A 23682-nucleotide genomic window follows, 5' to 3' on the forward strand; every position below is an offset into this window, starting at 1 on the left:
AAAGCGCGTTTTAGAAATATTTTGGTTTTACCGTCACCAACCTACATGTTTCAAACGCGTGGAAGTGGTTTGAGTAAGCAAAGTAGCAAATGCTGGCCATGCCTGCACATTTAATTTTTTTCGTAGCCAGTGATATTAGTGACTGGGTTAATGGTTCTAGCTGAAGTCTGTGTCAGTTGTGTTTCTGAAAATGGAAAATATCTCAAATAATCTAATTAAATTTGTTCAATATGGACAGCTATGCCTGCTGAAAGAAGAACTCGAAGCTAACATCGATATCCGACATTCGGTTATTAGTGGGCATTTCGGAAGGTCTGGTGATACGCTCCTGCATTATGCGGCCAGGCACGGACACTTGGATATTTTGACATATTTAGTTGAAATCATAGACATGGACATCGAGTTGCACAATAACGATTACAAGAGGCCAATCCACGAAGCGTCTTCGATGAGCCATGCACGCTGCGCGAGTTATCTTTTAGAAAGGGGCGCTAAAGTGGACAGTTTGAAAAAGGCAGATTGGTAAGTTTCAACTCGATTTGGTTAAGATATATTACAAAAGATAGTCTGTGCATGTTTTGCTAGTGTGGGTTTGATATTGCGTGTCATTTTAGAGGTTGAAACACGACGCGAACAATCGCAGCGAATGCAAGTGAATAGAGTGAGCTGTTTGTCTAGGTGTCTGACGTCAGCTAGGCATACCAACCTTCGATAGCTCAGTTGGTAGAGCGGAGGACTGTAGCGGTTTATCACTGACATCCTTAGGTCGCTGGTTCGAATCCGGCTCGAAGGAGTGGCTTTTTAATGAAATATCGATGTGGACGGGATATGGAGTCCTAGGCACGAACGATACTTTACTAGTAAACTAGTTACTAGTTTACTCAAACGATACTTTACTAGTAAACACGTTCTTAAAATCGAGATAGATAGCAATCCACTCCAAGCATGAGTTGATTCCGCAAGGCATGCACTGCCAAATGTGCCATGCTTCCATTTTTTTTTTGAAGAGGACAGACATAAGTGGCAACTGGTAAAGAGAGATAGCCATGATTATAACGGCGTAATAGGGCTAATAACCTACTGGACGTTGTAGCGTTGTCAACCTATTCGCAAGTAATATTAAATTAATTAAAATATTAGCATTTTGGTATCATCCAATATTATGCAAATATTGATAACAAAACTCAAGCTTGATCTGTGTATGCAGTAGCCTAAAAGCTACTGTTTTGTACTAATGCAAACAGCAAAGCACCAAGCCCGAAATACACCGCTGTCCTGTCATCCATGTCATCTGTCATCATGTTTCATGGTGCAGGCTGTTTTTGTTGCCGTTTTTGGAGCCTGGGCTGTCTATACAGAGAGAGCGTTTTTTACAGTGTATTCAGGGGACAGACAGCTAGCCTAGCGGATTGTGAGATGTTTGCTGTATGTGACAAAAAATGTTTTAGCTTAGAAATCCTGTAACATTGCTTAGAGTAGCCTACCATTAAATGATCTTCCATATGATAATACATAGTTGCCCCTTATGTGTTTAACTGAAGAGGATATACATTGTTATGTTGAAAGACTAATGCTCGAAGATGTGGTAATTGTAGTCTTATGACATGACAGTAGTCCTGATAAAAAAAAAAAAAAAAAAAAAAAAGTAAAAATACAGGTGGACCGAACCTTTGACCTTTGACCTTGCTCAGGACACCATTGATGATGGCGTGTACTAGACGAAGCCTAGAGGTCATTGAGCTGCTGCTGAAGTGGGGTGCCAATCTCTCTCTGAAGAACAAAGATGGCTGGACAGCCTTCCACATCGCGTGCCGTGAGGGAGACTCTGACGTCATACAGCGCCTCCTGCTGGCCAACTGTGAGCTGTGGAGGACCGAGAGCAAGACCAAAAGAACACCTCTACACACAGCAGGTACCTGTACACACACACACCTCTACACACAAACACACACACCTCTACACACAGCAGGTACCTGCACACACACACACACACACGCACGCATACACACACACACACACACACACACACACACACACACCTCTACACACAAACACACACACCTCTACACAGAGCAGGTACCTGTGCACACGCACACACACACACATACACACACACACCTCTACACACAGCAGGTACCAGTACACACACACACATATAAAGCCCTATTAGACACACACACACACACACACACACACACACACACACACACACACACACACACACCTCTACACACAGAGTGTGATGGATGGTAAACATATAAAGACCTATTAGACACACACACACACACACACCTCTACACACAGAGTGTGATGGTAAACATATAAAGGCCTATTAGACACACACACACACACACACACACACACACACACACACACACACACACACACACACACACACACCTCTACACACAGAGTGTGATGGTAAACATATAAAGGCCTATTAGACACACACACACACCTCTACACACAGAGTGTGATGGTAAACATATAAAGGCCTATTTGACACACACACACACACACACACCTCTACACACAGAGTGTGATGGTAAACATATAAAGGCCTATTTGACACACACACACACACACACCTCTACACACAGAGTGTGATGGTAAACATATAAAGGCCTATTAGACGTGCAGAAGCACACTGACACATAGCTTTGCATCGAGCAGACACTGATAGACACACCGCTTTACCTGTAACGGTGCCCTCCTCCTCTCCTTCCACATGTAGCCCTGCATGGATGTGAAAGATTGTCCAGATTCTCCTGGAGAGGTTAGTTTCACGCATGAATAAACTGATCAGGGCTAATTTTAGTTTTTAGTGTTTGATATTTTCAATCTGAGAAAACTGGTTTAGAAATTAAGGTTTAATTATGGGGGAAATGATCTCTAAAGAATGACCACCAGGGGGGTGTACTACTTAATCTCGGACATTAGTGGGTTAGGTAGGCATGTTGCCAAAGCCAGGCTATGCTGTGACACCTAAAGGGATTTGTTTTTAGTGTCGCTATATCACCATGGTAAGTTGTGCTGTCAACCAAACCTGGTCGGGAGGAGGTTAGGCGCTAAGTTATAGCTCAAATCGTAATCTACCGCACACCGACCAATCAATTGTCTTAAAACGAAGTTCTCAATGTAGGAGGATTCTGTCATATATCTTACAGGTGGAGCTCCTCCGCCTACTAACATTTTGATCTCAATGCGCTTTAATAGTGCTAAAGTGCTAATATCCCACTATGGATGTGCATACCATACAAACAACTGATGACAATTGATTTATTTGATGTTATAGGTTAGACATTGAAAAAATGACCGGGTAGCGTAGATTAAGCTATCGCCATGAATGCGAAGTAATTGTTTTAAATAGAGGTGGTCTTTATGCCTTCCACGCTATACGACACAAGTCATCCCAACACCCAGAACGCGACAGATCTGGAGCTGAAAGCCTAGTTTGACAAATATATCACATAACTGCAATCGTGAGGTATCACTTAACGATAATTCTGAGTCAAGGCTTTGTCAAGCCTCGATATGTCTACATAGCCTAGATATGTCTAACGTGCTTCGTAGTATACCCCACTGGTATTTGTGTGTGTGTTTGTGTGTGTTTTTGTGTTGTGTGTGTGTGTGTGTGTGTGTGTGTGTGTGTGTGTGTTGGAGGAGTGAGTATGAGCGAGACAGTAGAGACAGCTGTGGGGTCACACCCTTCATGGACGCAGTGAGAAGTGGTCATATCTCCACAGCCCGATTACTCCTGGAGAAACACCAGGTAGACATCACAAACAAACACCCAAACATGACACCACCTCAATGAGAATGGGCATGCTGGAAAGTTTAAAGAAATTCAGGCTTAGGGCTCTAATTCAGGCTTAGGGCTCTAATTCAGGATTAGGGCTCTATTTTGGCGATCAAAAACATGGCACAAAGCACGACGCAAAGCTTGTTTTAATCTTTCACCCAATCAGTATGGATTTTGCCATGCATGCTTTTATTAAACCTGCTTCAGGGTGTGGCAGAAGGTGTGATCTGGTGCATGATGATCCAAAAATCGTCTTACACCCTCTAAACATCATTACGCCACTGACCACGACCAAACCTGGTCAGAAACCCGTGGCCAGTTGTTTATGTTATTTGACAACGTGCAAACGTGCACAACGTGCAAACCCACTGCTTCTCTCATCCCCGAACGAGCACCAGCGCACGTCCATGCAAAGCATTACAAATTGCAAGATTACAATGGGAAACATAATTATAATAAAGATATTAAGAAATACATCTCACAATGAGTAGTTATTCAACATAATTTGCAAATTGATAATGATGTATAAAACTGAGTAGGCACTTCACCAATAGTAAATGACGACGTGCACTTCATGAGCTATTTAAATCACCAATAGTAGCAGAATGACGCTGCACTTGGCGAGCTATTTAAATCACCAATAGTAGCACGACGCGTACTTGCGTAGCTATTTAAATCACCAATAGTAGCACGACGCGTACTTGCGTAGCTATTTAAATCAACATGACTGATTACACCGTGCCAACAACAGTGTGTGAATTGTCGTTCAGTCGAAAAAACACACAAAAGCACACGCCGCCATTGAAAGAACATTTGGGCTGCTGAAAATGCCGTTCAGATGTTTGGATATGTCAGGTGGCACATGCAGTGCAGTCCTCAGTAAGTGGCAGCTCTTTGTGGCATGTTGTGTGCTGCATAACATCACCATGCGCCATAGATGTCTTAGATTAGGAAACATTACAGGACTGTAGGAGACGAGGACACGCTCACAGGGCCTTCACCTCACGCCTGCTTCACCTCACGCCTGCTTCACCTCGGGGAGTTTCGGTGGTGTCCTCACGTCCCCGTAAATAGATCACGGGCCTTCACCTCACGCACGAGCATGCTGGTTTCTTCATGGGTGAATCGTTCCTGTCGTCCAGGTAACTGCGCCGTTATAATAGCAATTCACCTGTTCAAGCGCACCTGGCTCTTAAAGGGAATAGAAGATGAGGGTCTGATTGGTTTACTCCATGTCACGCCCAAAACACACCTCTAGTTAATTAAAAGAATTAGTACAACCCTTTTGAACATTGCGCCCGACGAAATCAAGATGAATGTGGTCGGTCACACCCGAAAACATCTTTAAGCTTGGTGCCGGTGACCAAGCGTTTCAGATCGCCAAGATAGAGCCGTAGAGTGGAGTGGATTGGCCAGATAGAACCATTTCAATAGTAACCATTTCAATGGGGTTTATAACGATGATTGCAGATCATTCCCAGGAGAGTTTCTATAACATACGGAGAGCAGGGGAATCATTATTTAGGTTTATTATTATTTAGTAATTTAATAAGGTTCCATATGTTTAATAAACAGAAAGAAGTGATATGATGGATAGATAGATACTATCTATCCATCATGATAGATAGATAGATACTTCCCCAAGGGGAAATTCATATACCTCCAACCTCAAATGTAATATAATTGTGGCATGTAAATACAGTATAAGTATAAGTATATATACTCTTTTGATCCCGTGAGGGAAATTTGGTCTCTGCATTTATCCCAATCCGTGAATTAGTGAAACACACTGCACACAGTGAACAGTGAGGTGAAGCACACACACTAATCCCGGCGCAGTGAGCTGCCTGCATCAACAGCGGCGCTCGGGGAGCAGTGAGGGGTTAGGTGCCTTGCTCAAGGGCACTTCAGCCATGGCTACTGGTCGGGGTTCGAACCGGCAACCCTCCGGTTACAGGTCCGAAGTGCTAACCAGTAGCCATGGCTGCCCCGTAAATACCATAGCTACACTGAATACATCACTGACAAAATATATTATATTTATTTTATAAGCATGTCATTTGTTTGTGTGTGTGTGTTGTGTGTGTGTGTGTCTGTGTGTGTGTGTGTGTGTGTGTGTGTGTGTGTGTGTGTGTGTGTGTAGGCCTCTCCTATAGCTGTGGATGTGTTGGGGGTGCCGCCTCTACACCAGGTGTGTGTAACTGGCCAGGAGGGGGCGCTACGCTACCTGGTGCAGGAGTTGGGGGTGGACGTCAACACAAGGGCCACCAACATGCAGCTGACCGCACTGCACTACGCTACTAAGGTCAGTACACACACACACACATACACACACACACACACACACACACATACACACATACACATACACACACATACACACACACACACATACACACACACACACACACACACACACATATATACACACACACACATACACATACACACACACACACATATACACACACACACACACACACACACACACACACACACACACACACACTCTGCACTACGCTGCTAAGGTCAGTACACACACACACACACATACATACACACGCACACACATACACACACACTGCACTACGCTGCTAAGGTCAGTACATACACACACACACACACATATATACACACACACACATACACATACACACACACACACATATACACACACACACACACACACACACACACACACACATCACACCACTACTAATTAATCAACCGGCTATTGTCTTTTTGTTAGTTCATGATTTTGTATGTGTCAATGACAATGTCTCAGCCTATATGTGGAGCGCTTTGGGTGGCACTCTGTGCACGTTAAATGCGCTATACAAATAAAACTGACTTGACTGAAACTGACTTGACACATACACACACACATATACACACACACACGCACACACACATACACACACACACACACACACACTGCACTACGCTGCTAAGGTCAGTACACACCAGTGTTGGGTGTAACGCGTTACAAAAGTAATGCAATTAGTGTAATATATTGCTGTTACACCACCATTAAGTGGTGTTTTGTTTTGATACATATTCACAAACACCACGCGAGAACAACAGAGGAGAAAAAATCAGTGCAAAATAGTAGAACGTTATCTCCTGATACTTGTTGAATATGACTGTGGCTGCAGCAGACTCGCAAGAGGCTGACTCTATTTTATGGATGGACATAAGCATACGCCATTATTTTCAGCTTGTCAGAGACAAGGCTATGAAGAACATAATAGTTAGTGCACTTTGTATGCTAAAACCTAAAGATCTCTATGCCTCACAAATAGCACAAGTCATTTAATGAAACATCTAAAGTAGTGCCACGCTAATCTTTTTTGATTCTTGATAAAACACAAACCATGCTGTTGTGCATTTCAGCTTTGTGCTGTGGACTTAAATAACTTAAACTTAAAAGAGAATAAAGGGATAGAAATGCAGAAAAAAGCTTTGTAGCCTGGCAGTGCCACCGCCCCACCACGCCAAGATCACGACTTTTATGAGGGCACCAGGACAGAGGGGCACCCACATGTACCCAATGAATAGTAGCTTTACTGCAAACCGCGCTTCACTCTTCATCAATAACGTTTACAATGTCAAATGCACTAACACCATGTTACATGGAAGTTTGATACCTTTTTGGTTCTCTCAATCACCACGAGTAATTAGAATTGGTGGGTCTTCAATCATTCGCTTTTCCAAGCATTTAGGCTACATGAAGCACATGATATGCTGAGTCGACTGAAACGATTCCATTCAGATAGCTAGGTGGATACCAGGCTCATAATTCACTTGTATTCAAGAAAACGAAATGTGAAGCAACATGTCATTGCATACTTCCATTTCCAAAGCAATGAAGGTTGCTTAAAACAACTTAACATTGTGCATATTATTGTTAATATTGTGCTATCAATGTAACTCAAACAAATAAGGCTTGTAAACAAGAGCTGGCAAAAGGGCATTATGACAACGTAGAAGATCAATGCTCTTAAAGTGACAGTGCACCATTTATAAGTAAAACAGCATTTCTTCAGAAATTAATGTTTAAAAACACACAGTAATGGTCTGTAAATAATAGGCCTTTTATTTTACTTTTAGGTGTTTGAGTTATCATTTAAATGTCACTCACCCAAAGCCACTCACTTAGGGCACCGGAAATGGCCAGCAGGGCCACCATCTTGACATGTCTTTATTAAAGGAACCGTATGTAAAAATGTATTTCAATTAATCATAAAATTGCCCTGATATGTCACTAGACATTAAGAAATCATGTTCATTTCAAATACTTATATCATCTGACAACAGCAGTCTGGCCAGGATATTGTCATTTAAAAAGTGAAGTTGCAGCCCTTAACTGATGTTGATGTTGTCATGTTGTGTTTTGCCTAAAGCCACCCTCCACCCATCTACTAAATCACAAAGTCAGTAGTGTTTCACATCCGTTGGTTAACTCTGCCAGCAGAGGGGGATACAACTGCCTACAGTAATTTGAAAGTGATTGTACAAGGATACAAGGATACGAGGAAGTTTATTGTCACATGCATATAGTTACTGGAAGTAAGAAATGCAGTGAAATTATGTCTGGTGTCAGCCATATGTGCATTTATGGGGGGTAAAAGTGCAGTAGAAGAGGGCTTTAGTAGATTAAGTGGCAAGGGCTGCATAAGAAAGGTGGGGGAGGATTGGGATTGGGGGGCACCAACAAGGAGCACCCAAGAGCAACAGGGGCAAGGAAAACTCCCTTACCAAGGAAGAAACCTTGGGCAGATCCACGGCTCAAGGGCTAATCCAAACTGCCAGGGGTCTTGGTGTGTGTGTTGGGGGATGACAGGGAGATGGGATAGTGTGCTGTGTATGGGGAGAGGGCAGTGTGCAATATGTGTGTTGGAGAAGCTTCCTCATGAGACAATGTGCTGTGTATTGGGGGCAGTGTGCTTTAAGCATGTTGGGGATGTGTGTTGGAGAAGCTCCTGATGAAATAATGTGCTGTGTATGTAGGGAGAGGGGGGGCAGTGTACTGCAAGTATGGTGAAGGGACTTACTATTGCAAGCAGAGTACTGTATGTATGATGTATGTGAGTGATGAAGATGTGTGTGTGGGCGGAGGGGAGTGTAGCAGTGACTGTGTGTGTGTGTGTGTAGTGTGTGTGTGGGTAGGTGGGGGCAGTGTGCTGTGGGCATGTAGAGGATGTGTGTTGGAGAAGATCCTGAAGACAATGTGCTGTGTATGTAGGGAGGGGGGGCAGTGTGCAGCAGGTAGAGGAGGCTTACTGTAGCAAGCAGTGTGCTGTATGTATGTGTGGTGATGACAGTGATGATGTGGATGTGTGTGTTTTGTGTGTGTGTGTTGGGGATGGGGTGGGTGGGGGTGGGCAGAAAGGCTAGGCAATCAAGGACATGGGTAGATGGAGGGAGAAATCAAAAATAATAAATAAAAAGTTCTATGGAGATGTGCAAAAGTTGAGAAAGTCAGATATGTGTGTGTGTGTGTGTGTGTGTGTGTATGTGTTTTGACGGATGAAATAAGAAAATAAATAAAAAGTCTATAGCATAGGGAGAGGGGATGTAAAAGTGCCAAAAGTCTTGTAGGTGTGTGTTTGGGGTGGTCATGAGTGCTGAGGAGGAATGAGTGCAAAGTCAGTATAGTGTGATGAGTTCAGAGTTCGATGGCCTGGGATAAAAAACTCTCCTGAGTCTCTCAGTTCTGGCTTTGTGACTACATAGGCGCCTTCTTTGATTTCAGCGGTAGGAATAATCCATTGTTAGGATGAGAAGAGTCCTTCAGAATCTTTTTGGGCTCTTAGGAGTACTCTTCTGGAATAGATATCTTGTAGAGCAGGGAGTTGAGTTCTTATAGTAACGCTCAGCTGAGCGCACTACTCTGCAGAGTACTACAATCTCTAACTGTGGAGTTCCCATACCAGGTGATGATGCTACCAGTTAGAACACTCTCAACCACTGAAGTGTAGAAGGCCTTCATGATGGATGTAGAAACTTTGAATTTCCTTAGCTGGACTAAGGAAGTAGAGTCGCTTGTCTGGACTTCTTCAGAACATATTGAGTGTTAACAGTCCATGTTAAGTCTTCAGTAATGTGGACACCAAGGTATTTAAAACTTGTGACTCTCTCTACAGGTTGCCCGCTGATCATTAGTGGGGTGTAACTGTAGTTCTGCTGCTGCCTTCTGTAATCCACTACCATTTCCTTTGGTTTTATTGATATTCAGTGTCAAGCTGTTAGATTGACACCACTGTGCCTGCCACCTCATCAACCTGATCCAAGTAGAGCTGTTCATTGTTGTTACTAATCAGGCCCAAGATCACTGTGTCATCTGCAAACTTGATGATGGAGGTATGACTACTGTTGGCTTTGCAGTCATGTGTGTAGATGTTGTACAGCAGTGGACTCCAAAAACACAGCCTTGGGGAGCACCAGTGCTGATGGTTAATGAGTCAGATGTCAGACCCCCACTCTAACCACTTGTGAACGGTTGGTGAGGAAGTCAAATATCCAGTGACACAGGGTGGTGTTCAGTCCTAAGGCCTTCATCTTTGTGACCAAGGTGAGAGGTACCATCGTGTTGAATGCTGAACTAAAGTCAATGAACAGCATCCTCACATAATTCCCATTCCCTCCAGGTGAGTTAAGGTGGTGTGCATGAGGTTTGAGATGGCATCCCTCTGTAGACCTGTTGGCTCTGTAAGCAAATTGAGGGGGTCAAGGAGGCAGGGAGGGATGAGCAGATAATGTTTTTCACAAGCTTCTCAAAACACTTCATCACTGTAGACGCCAGGGCTACTGGGCGGTAGTCATTCAGACATGATGGACTTTTGTTTTTCGGTACTGGAACAATAACAGACTGCTTGAGGCAAGTAGGAACCGCCTCTTGAGCCAATGATGTGTTAAAGATATAAGTGAACACAGGAGCTAACTGAGCAGCAGGATTTCAAAAACCCTGTTAGAAATTCCATCCGTCCAGCAGCTTTTCTACAATTAACCCTCCTAAAGGCATTGCTCACATCGACCTCAGAGACACAGAAAGATGCATCCTCATTTGCTTCACATGCTGCAGCTAGTGCAAGATAGTCTGTGTTTTTCATGTCAAAGCGAGCATAAAAAGCATTAAGTTCATCAGGGAGGGCTTTACTCACATTCATCATAGGAGGGGACTTTCTTTCAAAGCCAGTGATGATTCGAGTCCTTTCCACACTGCGGTTGGATCACCCTCCAAGAAATCAGCTTCAACTCTGTCTCTATAGCCGCTTAGCATCTTTAATAGCTCTACGAAACTATAAGATGCTGCTTTGTAATCCGGCCATATCCCCTGAAATAAGCCCAGCATTATAAGTCATGGTGCGTGTCTTTAATGCCGCTTCACTTCTCTATCCACCCATGGCTTCTGGTTAGGGAAGCTCGATCTTTACAGTTGGGATGATGGAATCAGTTAGCATATTGATGTAACTCAATGATACTTCCGTAAACTCATTGATGTCAGCAGAGTTCGCCTTTGAACATCTCCCAGTCAACGCTGCTAAGGGCGCCCTGTAGCCTGGCTTCCGATTGGTCAGTCCAGCTTGACCTCCTTCGGCCACTAGGGGTCCGTCCGACTTCTCTGATTGTACATAGGCAGTAGGAAAAACAGCGCATGATCTGATTTTCCTAAAGCTGGTAGAGACTTCGCTTTGTAACTGTTCTTGAACTGTGTGTAGCAGTGATCCAGTGTGTTGTCACCACGCAGTAGGGAAGTGAATGTGTTGAATAAATTCAGGCATGGACCGGTTCAGATGTACTTGTAGATGTACAGATGTGATTGAAATCACCGCCACAATAAGCGCAGCTTCAGGGTGCATGTGTTGTTGTCTATTTAACACTTCTTGCAATTCTGAAACCGCAGCATCTGTGTTGGCTTGTGGAGGAATGTAGACAGCGTTGAATATTACCGGGTAAACTCACGGGCAGGTAGAAGGGTCGACAGACGATATCGCTAGATGTTCTAGATGAGGCGAGCAGGACTTTGAGAGAACGGTGACATTTCTAGGATCACACCACTTGCTGTTCGTCATGATGCAAACACCGCCACCTTCGATTTTCCAGATTCCTCAGTCCTGTCAGAGCGAGCAGCAGAGAAAACTCCACCGGAGTGATGGCACAGTCCGTACAAGTTCAGTTAGCCATGTCTCAGTAAAGCATAGAATGTTACAGTCCCTGATGTCTCTATGAAACTGTATCCTCGCCTTAGTTCATCCATCTTGTTCACAAGAGACTGGACATTGGCTAGAGAATGCTAGGCAGTGGAGGCCTATGAACTCTATTCCTCAATCTGTTACGGGCCCCGCTCGCTTTCCCTCGGTGTTTTTCCTTCTTCGCCGAGATGCGTCTCCATGGTTCCCCTGATGCATCTCGAGAATCTCAGTCGGCAAGGTAGAACGTTGATTAAAACATCCCTAAACAAAAAGGCAATTCATTTCCGATGTTTCTAAGTGTAACGCCATCATACGTAATCAGTGCAGTGGAAAAGTGCAAAAAATGAGGGGTTAATAAAAGGTAAAAGAGTAAATATAAGCACAAATGAGGGGTTAATAAAAGGTAAAAGAGTAAATATAAGCACAAATTAGGCGGAGCAACCAAAAAGGCGTCCGAATGCGGCGGCGCCATGGCAACGACCTCAGTAGACCTTGTAGTACCAGTTTTGGCCACAATCTTACATACGGTTCCTTTAAGCTTTGATTTACAATATAGTAGGCTCTCTATTGATTTTAATGAGTAGGCATTGAAGTAACTTGCCCAACACTGGTACACACACACACACACACATATACATACACACACACACACACACACATACGTACACACACACACACATATATACACACTGCACTATGCTGCTAAAGTCAGTACACACACACACACACACACACACACACACACACACACACACACACATACACACTGCACTACGCTGCTAAGGTCAGTACACACACACACACACATACACACTGCACTATGCTGCTAAGGTCAGTACACACACACATACACACACACACACACACACACACACACACACACACATACACACTGCACTATGCTGCTAAGGTTAGTACACACACACACACATACACACTAACACTAGGAAACACACTACATACATACACACACATTTCATACATTTCCGCATCCTCACACATGCACACATATAAAGAAACACACATGATTCATGCACACACACACACACATGATTAAAGGAATTATCCGGAGTAAAATGCACTTTAGATCAATTACGGATGATTGGGAGTACATACATGGGAGTTGACATCAAAATCATGTCATTCGGATGTGTTTTGAGAAAGTTCGATTTTACCGTTTTTAGTCAAAACTCGTTAGCCTGTTAGTGACCAGGGCATGTCATTTCGCCGCTACAAAACGCTATTTTTATACCTCTTCTACAGTTCCAAACAACATTACACTTACGTGGTAGTGAGTAGAGGGTCCCTAAAGCCAAACCGAAGTATCCCGAGGTCTTTATGTGGCCGGATAGAGAGTCCAGAATGAATTTCATCAAGCCAGTACCTTTCCGGAAATGTTGCTGCTGCAGCTAGCATCTTTAGGGGAAAGTCTATAGGTTCTGGCTTGTCATTGTTGATAAGTGATATGTCCTTCTTATAAGAAACTTTTAAAAGGAAATCATGAAGGCAACAGTAGTTCCCACTACTGACCATTTAAAAACTGTGAGAGGGCCCAGCCAGAGGGTACAGCACTAGCCATAGCGAGCAGGCAGAAGATCATTGAGAAATAAACGTGAATTAAAGCGACTGTCTTAAAGCGACAGTGCACAATTTATACATTAAACAGCATAAAATTAGCAGTATTTTTAAGCAATTCACATTTTAAAACAAATACTTTTCATACTAAATTATAGGCTATAAAAAATGTATTTTTTATTGCTTTATGTGTGTGTCGAGGAGGGGAGGTTGTATGCCTGCCGCCGCCGGGCAATTTTCCCTGCTCCTGTTTCTGAATGCTAGGCACTGAACGCGGCCTCTGCACCTAGCTGCAGCAACAAATCCGTTACATCACTATGACAAGTGTCCTTATTTTGAAATGTAACGTCTTAGTTTCATTATGAAGACGTGAGTTCGAGACGTGATGTGGATTTGGGCTTCAGACTCGTGGTGTGAGCGCGCCGAGCCGAAATTGAGCGAACAGAGCCGTCAGCCGGTCTCTGAATTAAAAAGCGGTCCGCGCTCCAACAAAAATTCCATCCACTCCTCGCTCACTCGCGCTCCGCTGGTGTGAACCCATAGCTCAAATGGTTATGTGTGAACCCATAGCTCAAATGGTTATGTGTGGTTATGTGTGAACCCATAGCTCAAGTGGTTATGTGTGAACCCATAGCTCAAGTGGTGATGTGTGGTTATGTGAACCCATAGCTCAAATGGTTATGTGTGGTTATGTGTGAACCCATAGCTCAAGTGGTTATGTGTGAACCCATAGCTCAAGTGGTTATGTGTGGTTATGTGTGAACCCATAGCTCAAATGGTTATGTGTGGTTATGTGTGAACCCATAGCTCAAGTGGTTATGTGTGAACCCATAGCTCAAGTGGTTATGTGTGGTTATGTGTGAACCCATAGCTCAAGTGGTTATGTGTGAACCCATAGCTCAAATGGTTATGTGTGGTTATGTGTGAACCCATAGCTCAAGTGGTTATGTGTGAACCCATAGCTCAAGTGGTGATGTGTGAACCCATAGCCCAAGTGCTCAAGTATTGATTGCAGCCTAGCGTTTGTCTGTTGCACACCGCATTACTTTCTTTTTCTGTTCAGCGTGATAAAAATATTATTTTTAGGTTATGGTTATGGTATTTAGCAGACGGTTTTGTCCAAAGTGACTGACAGAATATGAACCTTATCGGAACTTCCCCTATTACCGCCGGACCCGTATTTCCGCCGTCTTGCGTTGTATGTGTCACTTAATATCCATTTCTATACAAACCAAGACAGCGGATTCCTAAAGAAACGCAAGCACCCACACCATAGGTGTATCTAAATTGGCTATGTACCAAAAATGACATTTTACCGTGACTCGAAAAGCTGTAAACAGTGTTGTAAGGCTGCGTGTACAAATCCGCTTGGAGCTCCAGTGGAATTTTAATTTCATGACGAGAATTCTCGGTCTAACAGTTCATGTGCCATTGAAATGACGTAAATAGGCGACACACCAGGCCAGCACTAACCTCCAAGCGTGGTAAACAAAATCGGATATTTCAGGCAGTAAAAGCCCCGGTAAGAACCAAACCAAATTTGGCCCCGGTAAGAACCAAACCACACCTATGGCTACTGAAAAATGTAAGGTTCATTTATCAAATGTTATTTTTAAGAAAAAAGTAAAAAACATCATTGTTTTAGAATTTTCTAACGAAAGTGGTGGTAATTGGAGGCGTTACGATACAATAGTTAAATTAACAGTAAACAGTTTTTAGGTGAGCAAATATTAAAGGTACTCTAAACGATGTTATGCGGTTTCTAAGCTAAAACACGTTTGAACGTCAACAGAAGTGACATTGCTTAAAGCACCTTTAATCAAAATAGTAATAATAACAACAATGTCAAATAATAACTAGAAATGCAATTCCAAGGAATTACCAGTGCATGAAAATGCTTAAGTTGTGATGTAAAATATCATGTATAGTTAAAACAGATAATACAGAGATGGTTACTACGAGATGCTAGGATAGACATGGTGGTTGCATAGCTTAATAAAAGTTGATAGTTTAAAAGTAGACTGTTTAAAAGCTGAATGTAGATAGTTTAAAAGTTGTTGATAGACAGTAGATAGTTTAAAAGTTGTTGATAGACAGCTAGTTTAATAGATAGTTTAATGATAGTTTAAAAGTAGACCGTTTAAAAGTTGAAGGTAAATAGTTTAAAAGTGGTTGACAGACTGGAAATTTAATGAATGTTGATATTCAAATAGTTTAATGGCTGTGTATAGGTAGATATTTGACGATAACTGAAAGTTGGAATGGCTCTAATGTTTGCTAGCAGTTATGCTAAGATTTTTAACTATGCTAACCATGTTACTTAGCTAATGATTTATAGCAATGCTAACATGCTAATTATGCTACTTAGCTAAATTAGCTAACGTTTTCTAGCAGTTATGCTAACTAGCATGCTAACATGCTAAGTATGCTAACCATGTTACTTAGCTAATCGTTTTTAGCAGTTTTGCTAAAAATGTAAACTAGCATGCTAAAAATATTAACTATGCTAACCATGTTACTTAGCTAATCATTTTTAGCAGTTTTGTTAAAAATGCTAACTAGCATGTTAACTATGCTAACCATGCTAACTAGCTACAGTGGGTAGGAGTCATAGTTGATGACAAGTAACAGTTACAATGGCTGAACAGTTGAAAAGTTCAGTAGTTTAAAGGGTTAAATTGTTTAACAGTGAAATATTGTAGTGAGGACTTTTATTTTGAAACAGTTTTTTGGCAGAGGAAGCAGTTAAACAGGATGTGAAGTCTTAATAGGACCAGTTTGTATGCTTAAAGCCTGAGACTGGCAGTGGCTCCAGGTGGCCCTGAACACCTAGGATTCATAACGGATTCACAATCAGCAATGTTAAGTCTATTGGGATTTTTTAAAAGTTTTTCATTAATAGTTTAAAAAGTTAAAAGTTTCAAAGGGGAAATTTTAGCAGTTTTTTTGAATTAAAAGTTTAAAAAGTTTCTAAGTTAAACTGTTCAAGAGAAATTACAAAAAGTTGAACTAGAGAATGTAATTCCAGGGAATTATGAGTGCATGAAAATGAAGCTAGGACAGACATAGCATAGCTTAATAAAAAGTTGATAGTTTAGACCTAGACAGTTTAAAAGTTGAATGTAGATAGTTTAACAGTTGTTAATAGACAGATAGTTTAATAGACAGATAGTTTAATGAATGTTGAAAGTTTAAAAGTTATAAGTAGATAGTTTAAAGGTTGTTGACATACTGATAGTTTAATGCGTGTTGGTAGACAAAAAGTTTAAAGGCTCTATATAGGTAGATCGTTGACGATAACTGACAGTTGGAATGACTCTAATGTTTGCTAGCAGTTATGCTAACAAAGCTAATTATTTTGACCAAGTTACTTAGCTTAGCTCATGTTTTCTAGCAGTTTTGAAAAAAAAATGTTAACTATGCTAACCATGTGACTTAGCTAACTTTAGCTAGTCATTTTTAGCAGTTTTACTAAAAAATGCTAACTATGTTAACCATATTAACATGCTAACTATGCTAACCATGTGACTCCATAACTTAAGCTAATCATTTTTAGCAGTTTTGCTAAAATGTTAACAATGTTAATAATGCTAACTAGCTAGTGAGGACTTTTATTTTGAAAATGTTAAATTATTTGCTAGATGGATGAGGTTTAATATAGTTGGAATGACTGAACAGTTAAATAGGTGGATGGTTTAAAAGGTTAAATTATTTACTAGGTAGATGAGGTTTAATGTAGTTGGAATGACTTGAGGTTAAATAGATGGTTTAAAAGGTTTTAATATAGATGAGGTTTAATATAGTTGGAATGACTGAACAGTTGAATAGGTGGATGGTTTAAAAGGTTAAATTATTTGCTAGGTAGATTATGTTTAATATAGTTGGAATGACTGAACTAGGTAGATGAGGTTTAATATAGTTGGAATGACTGAACAGTTAAATAGGTGGATAGTTTAAAAGGTTAAACTATTTGCTAGATAGATGAGGTTTAATATAGTTGGAATGACTGAACAGTTTCTCAGGCTTATAGCATAGAATGAGACTGTATGCTTAAAGCCTGAGAAACTGACAGTTGATGCAGGTGGCCTGGCCACCTGGCACAATATTCTAATTGCTATGATGTCATAAAGCCTGAGAAACTCAGTTGATCCAGGTGGCCTGGCCAGAGCCATATATGGTGATCCAGGTGGCCTGAACACCTGGCATAGGATTCTAATTGCTATTGTGATGTCATAATCTAATGTTAAGTCAATGGGGAAATTTTTGTAGTTTTTAATTAATAGTTTAAAAAGTATAAAAGTTAGAAAGTTGAAAAATACATAGCTGAAGTCACATAAGTAAGACCTACGCAACGCAGTTTGAATGAAGTTTCTACGTTAAACAGTTGAAGCTGTATTAAACGCACAAAAAGCATTAGAAGAAGAACTAGAAAAGCATTTCCTGAAGGAAATACAGTGCATGAAAATGCAAAAATATGATGTAAAATATCATACAGAAAAAAAATGAACTATATTGGTTGCAAGGTAGATGAGGTTTAATATAGTTGGAAACTGAGCAGTTAAATAAGTGGATGAGTTTAAATGGTTAAATTATTTAGGTAGATAGTTGAGGTTTAATAAAGTTGGAATGGCTCTAATGTTTGAACAGTTATGCTAACTATGTTAACAAAGATAATAATGTTAAATGAGTTACTATGCTAACTAGCATGCTAACAATGTTAAAATGCTAAGTATCTTAACCATTGACTTAGCTAACTTAGCTAATCATTTTTAGCAGTTATGCTAACTATGGAACTAACATGTTAAATATGTTAAATTAACAATTTAAAATCTGAGAAAGTATGCTAACCATGTGACTTAGCTAACTTAGCTAATCATTTTTTAGCAGTTATGGCCCTAACATGTTAACTATGCTAACCATGTTATGCTACTTAGTTAATCATTTTTAACAGTTATGATAATATCTTAACATGCTAACTATGGTAACATTTTATGCTAACCATGTGACTTAGCTAATTAGCTAATCATTTTAAGCTTTTGCTAAAATGCTAACATGCTAATTATGTTAACTATGCTAACCATGTTACTTAGCTAATCATTTTTAGCAGTTTTGCTAAAAATGCTAACTAGCATGCTAACTATGCTAACCATGTGACTTAGCTAACTTAGCTAATCATTTTAAGCAGTTTTGCTAAAAATGTTAACTAGCATGCTAACTATGCTAACCTAACCATGTGACTTAGCTAACTTAGCTAATCATTTTTTAGCAGTTTTGCTAAAATGCTAACTAGCATGCTAACATGCTAGCATGCTAACCATGCTTGTCATGTGACTTAGCTAACTAGCTACAGTGGGTAGGAGTCATAGTTGATGACAAGTAACAGTTACAATAGCTGAACAGTTAAAAAGTTCAGTAGTTTAAAGGGTTAAATTGTTTAACAGTGAAATATTGTAGTGAGGACTTTTATTTTGAAACAGTTTTTGGCAGAGGAAGCAGTTGAACAGGATGTGTAGTCTTAATAGGGCCAGTTTGTATGCTTAAAGCCTGAGGCTGCAGGTGGCCTGAACACCTGCCATAGGATTCTAATTGCTTAATGGCCATATTGTGATGTCATAATCATAATGTTAAGTCAATGGGGAAATTTTGATTAGTTTTTAATTAATAGTTTAAAAAGTATAAAAGTTACAAAGCTGAAAAATACATAGCACACATGTCCTAAGTAAGACCTACGTAACATAGTTTGAATGAAGTTTCTACGTTAAACGGTTGAAGCTGCATTAAGTGCGTTAGAAGAAGAATAAGAACTAGAAAACGCAATTCCAGGGAATTACCAGTGCATGAAAATGCAAAACATATGGTGTTAAATATGTTGTTAAAACAGATGATGTGCTAATTGGCAACCAACATGATGAGGTTTAATATAGTTCAAATGACTGAACTAGGTAGATGAGGTTTAATGTAGTTGGAATGACTGAACTAGGTAGATGAGGTTTAATATAGTTGGAATGACTGAACAGTTAAATAGGTGGATAGTTTATATAGTTAAATGATTTGCTTGGTAGATAAGGTTTAATATAGTTGGAATGATTGAACGGTTAAATAGGTGGATAATTTAAATAGTTAAATTATTTAGGTAGATAATTGACGATAACTGACAGTTGGAATGGCCCTAATGTTTGCTAGCAGTTATGCTACTATGTTATCAAAGATAATAATGTTAACCAAGTTTTTTTGCTAAAAATGCTAATTAGCATGTTAACATGCTAGCATGCTAACTATGGTAGCATGCTAACTATTTTACAGTTTTGCTAACTTAGCTAATCATTTTTAACAGTTTTGTTAAAAATGCTAATCATTTTTAGCATGCTAACACATTAGCATGCTAACTATTATGCTAACCACTAATCTACTTAGCTAACTTAGCTAATCATTTTTAACAGTTTTGTTAAAAATGCTAACTAGCATGCTAATATGCTAGCATGCTAACTATGCTAACCATATTACTTTTGCTAAAAATTAGCTAATCATTTTTAATGCAAATATGTTTTGCTAAAAAATGCTAACATTTTCAATAGCTAATATGTTAACTTGCTAGCATGCTAACTATGCTAACCATGCTAACTAGCTACAGTGGGTAGGAGTCATAGTTGATGATAAGTAACAGTTACAATGGCTGAACAGTTAAAAAGTTCAGTAGTTTAAAGGGTTAAATTGTTTAACAGTGAAATATTGTAGTGAGGACTTTTATTTTGAAACAGTTTTAGGCAGAGGAAGCAGTTGAACAGGATGTGTAGTCTTAATAGGGCCAGTTTGTATGCTTAAAGCCTGAGACTGGCAGTTGATCCAGGTGGCCCGAACACCTGCCATAGGATTCTAATTGCTTAACGGCCGTATTGTGATGTCATAATCATAATGTTAAGTCAATGGGGAAATTTTGATTAGTTTTTAATTAATAGTTTAAAAAGTATAAAAGTTACAAAGATGAAAAATACAAAGCCCACATGTCCTAATTAAGACCTACGCGTCAATGTTTGAATGAAGTTTCTACGTTAAACGGTTGAAGCTGCATTAAATGCGTTAGAAGAAGAAGAATAAGAAGGAAAAGCCTAGGAAGAACAGTACAGTGCATTTTCATGCACTGTAATAAGAAGAAGCCTAGGAAGAACAGTACAGTACAGTGCATTTTCATGCACTGTAATAAGCATAAGAATAAGAAGCCTAGGAAGAACAGTACAGTGCATTTTCATGCACTGTAATAAGAAGAAGAAGCCTAGGAAGAACAGTATAGTGCATTTTCATGCACTGTAATAAGAAGAAGAAGCCTAGGAAGAACAGTACAGTGCATTTTCATGCACTGTAATAATAAGAAGAATTCGGATAACAGTACAGTGCATTTTCATGCACTGTAATAATGACAAAAGGTTGGTTATTAAACCACTGTATTTAGCTTTTTACATATTTTTTCAAATTTTTTTGAGGCAACACAGTTTGCAAAAAGTGCAAGAAAGTGCAAAAGTGCTGTACAAACATTTCAGTCAGTGAAGACTATCAGTGCAAAAAAGAGCAGCAGCATAGTGAGGCAACCTTTTAAACAGTCTAGAGCAGGTGCATCCAATTAGTGGCCAACAGGCCTAGCAGGTCACAGCTCATTCAGATCACATAATTGAACAATTACATCACAATTTCATTCAATGAGTCTACCTTATAGGGCATAGTGATCAGACATATAGAAAAAGTGCAAGTCCTCCTTGCCTATCTACTAAGACTTTTTGACCACTGCACCAGAGAACTTTTCTTAAGAGGACTTAAAAACAAGGCGCAGCTCTAATTCATGCTTTTTAAATAATAATAATGAAAATAATTTTGGTCAGCTTTAACCGACTATCATGAATCAACTTCAACCTGGCACCACCCACTTATTGTGTTTGACCCCCCTACCATATTCACCGGTGATAACATCGCTGCCAAACTTGGCTAGTGGTACTAGATATTTTATTTTGTACTGGCATTTTTATTTGGAGTAATGAATATGAAATAATGACTTCTCTTGTTCATTTGTACATTACATACTGTTGTGTTATGAGTCATCAGAAATCCACATTCCTCCTTTCAAACCCCCTAACTCTGTGTGTGTGTGTGTGTGTTTTAGGAAGGACACACCAACACTGTGAAGACCCTCCTAGAACTGGGGGCAGATCTGTATGCCACAGACACAAAGGGGCGCACAGGTGGGAACTGCAGCTTCCATATTGAATTCCACTTGAATTTCCCCTTGGGGATCAATAAAGTATCTATCTATCTATCTATCTATCTATCTATCTACCCACCCCCTCACACATCCTTTATATCTCACCATATGCCCCCATCACACATCACATCTCACCATATGTATACAGTATATATGGTGAGATGTGATACACAGTATACTGGATTACATCACATAAACAAGGCCACTGTTTCAGTATACTGGATTACATCACATAAACAGGACCACTGTTTCATTATACTGGATTACATCACATGAACAAGACCACTGTTTCAGTATACTGGATTACACATAAACAAGACCACTGTTTCAGTATACTGGATTACATCACATAAACAAGGCCACTGTTTCAGTATACTGGATTACACATAAACAAGGCCACTGTTTCAGTATACTGGATTACACATAAACAAGACCACTGTTTCATTATACTGGATTACATCACATGAACAAGGCCACTGTTTCAGTATACTGGACTAATAATGCTAGCATTGCAAAAGCAGTCCAGTTTGTCTGTTAAAGGTTGTACTTTATAAATGTTTTCAAGTGTATATGTGTGTGTGTGTGTCTCCTAGCCTTGCACATGGCCAGTATTGGTCAGCATGCAGACACGGCCACTGCTCTGCTGGCTCTGGGGCTGGTGGACTCCGCCGACTCATCAGGCGTCCGGGCCATACAGCTCGCCAGGAAGCCCGCGGTTAAGAGCGTGCTGGAGAACCACGCCCAGAACACACCATGAACCACGCCCACAATATACCAAGAGCCACGCCCACAACACACCACGAACCACACCCACAACGCACCATGAGCCACGCCCACAACACACCATGAACACACATCAACAAAAAAAACGTCACTCACCACCATGATGCACGCCCATAACACACCATGAACACACACCAACAAAACACACGTCACACACCACCATGATGCACACCATTGACATACACCTTGGTAATCTACTCTAAGCGCTCTCTGTGTATGCCTACAAGTAAGCATTCAGCATTCTCACACACACACACACACACTTCATGTTTGATAACATATAGACAGATGTCTGGCTTTTGACTTGAAAGCTGAATCTGTAAGACAATGAACACAAAGTTTGCACATGTGTATCTTCCATCCTCCATTAATCACAAAAACACACACACACACAAGCAAGCTATGCACAGAAGATACTGTGACATGACACCAGTCCTGTGTGTGTTGACATGGGAACTGTGGCGTGGAAGCTGGTAGCATCTCAGATCCACAGTGTTTTCATGTCCTTATCCTGTGTACAGAGGAGCTGAGCGAGGGCTCCCAACTAACTCCCCTGAAGAGATCTGTCTGTCTGACATGCTAACTCCCCTGGAGAGAGCTGTCTGTCTGACATGCTAACTCCCCTGGAGAGATCTGTCTGTCTGACATGTGTGGGATTAGCAGCAGCAGGCTGTGCCAGATTGTCCCTCTGACCCTGTGTGTACTGCAGTCATGTGACATGCTGCTTCACTATTGTACTGACTTTGTACGTCGCACGCCAGAAGGGTGAGTGTGTATGTGTGAGTGTTTGAGGGAGGGAGTGAGAGAATCCTGCTTGTCAAGACAGACCTGCTCCAATGATGGCCATCTGTACAATAAGTAAACAATAAAAGTCTTAACCAAACCAATATACTGTGAGTTTCCATTGTGCGTTGGCAGTTTCTTGAATGGAGGAAGTAACAGGATATGAGAAATTTCATATGCAAACATTAGGCTAGATGTTTGTAGACTAATTGACAGCCATCCGACCGTAGAACGCACTGGTGGTACACTGTGCTCTCCAAACGTCAATATTGGTTTAATACATATAAGAGTTTTTT

General features: G+C 40.6%; 1 protein-coding gene and 1 non-coding gene across 2 annotated transcripts in view; both read left to right on the forward strand.

Annotated features, from left to right (window-relative positions):
- Window positions 1-23486, forward strand: part of ankrd16 (ankyrin repeat domain 16) — a 23704-nt gene extending 218 nt beyond the window's left edge. Inside the window, 8 exon segments of the mRNA XM_048235572.1 lie at window positions 1-522; window positions 1692-1912; window positions 2735-2749; window positions 2752-2776; window positions 3664-3772; window positions 5946-6107; window positions 21722-21800; window positions 22414-23486. The exon segment at window positions 1-522 is cut by the window's left edge and continues 218 nt beyond it. Coding sequence (XP_048091529.1) covers window positions 191-522; window positions 1692-1912; window positions 2735-2749; window positions 2752-2776; window positions 3664-3772; window positions 5946-6107; window positions 21722-21800; window positions 22414-22577 — 1107 coding nt within the window. The 5' untranslated portion in view covers window positions 1-190 and the 3' untranslated portion in view covers window positions 22578-23486.
- On the forward strand, window positions 706-793 carry trnay-gua. The gene is given in 2 exon segments: window positions 706-742; window positions 758-793. It is a non-coding gene; the product is annotated as a tRNA-Tyr (tRNA).
- Window positions 23487-23682: the final 196 nt, after the last annotated feature.

Source organism: Alosa alosa, chromosome 23 (assembly GCF_017589495.1).
Source record: "Alosa alosa isolate M-15738 ecotype Scorff River chromosome 23, AALO_Geno_1.1, whole genome shotgun sequence".
Taxonomy (NCBI): Eukaryota; Metazoa; Chordata; class Actinopteri; order Clupeiformes; family Clupeidae; genus Alosa; species Alosa alosa.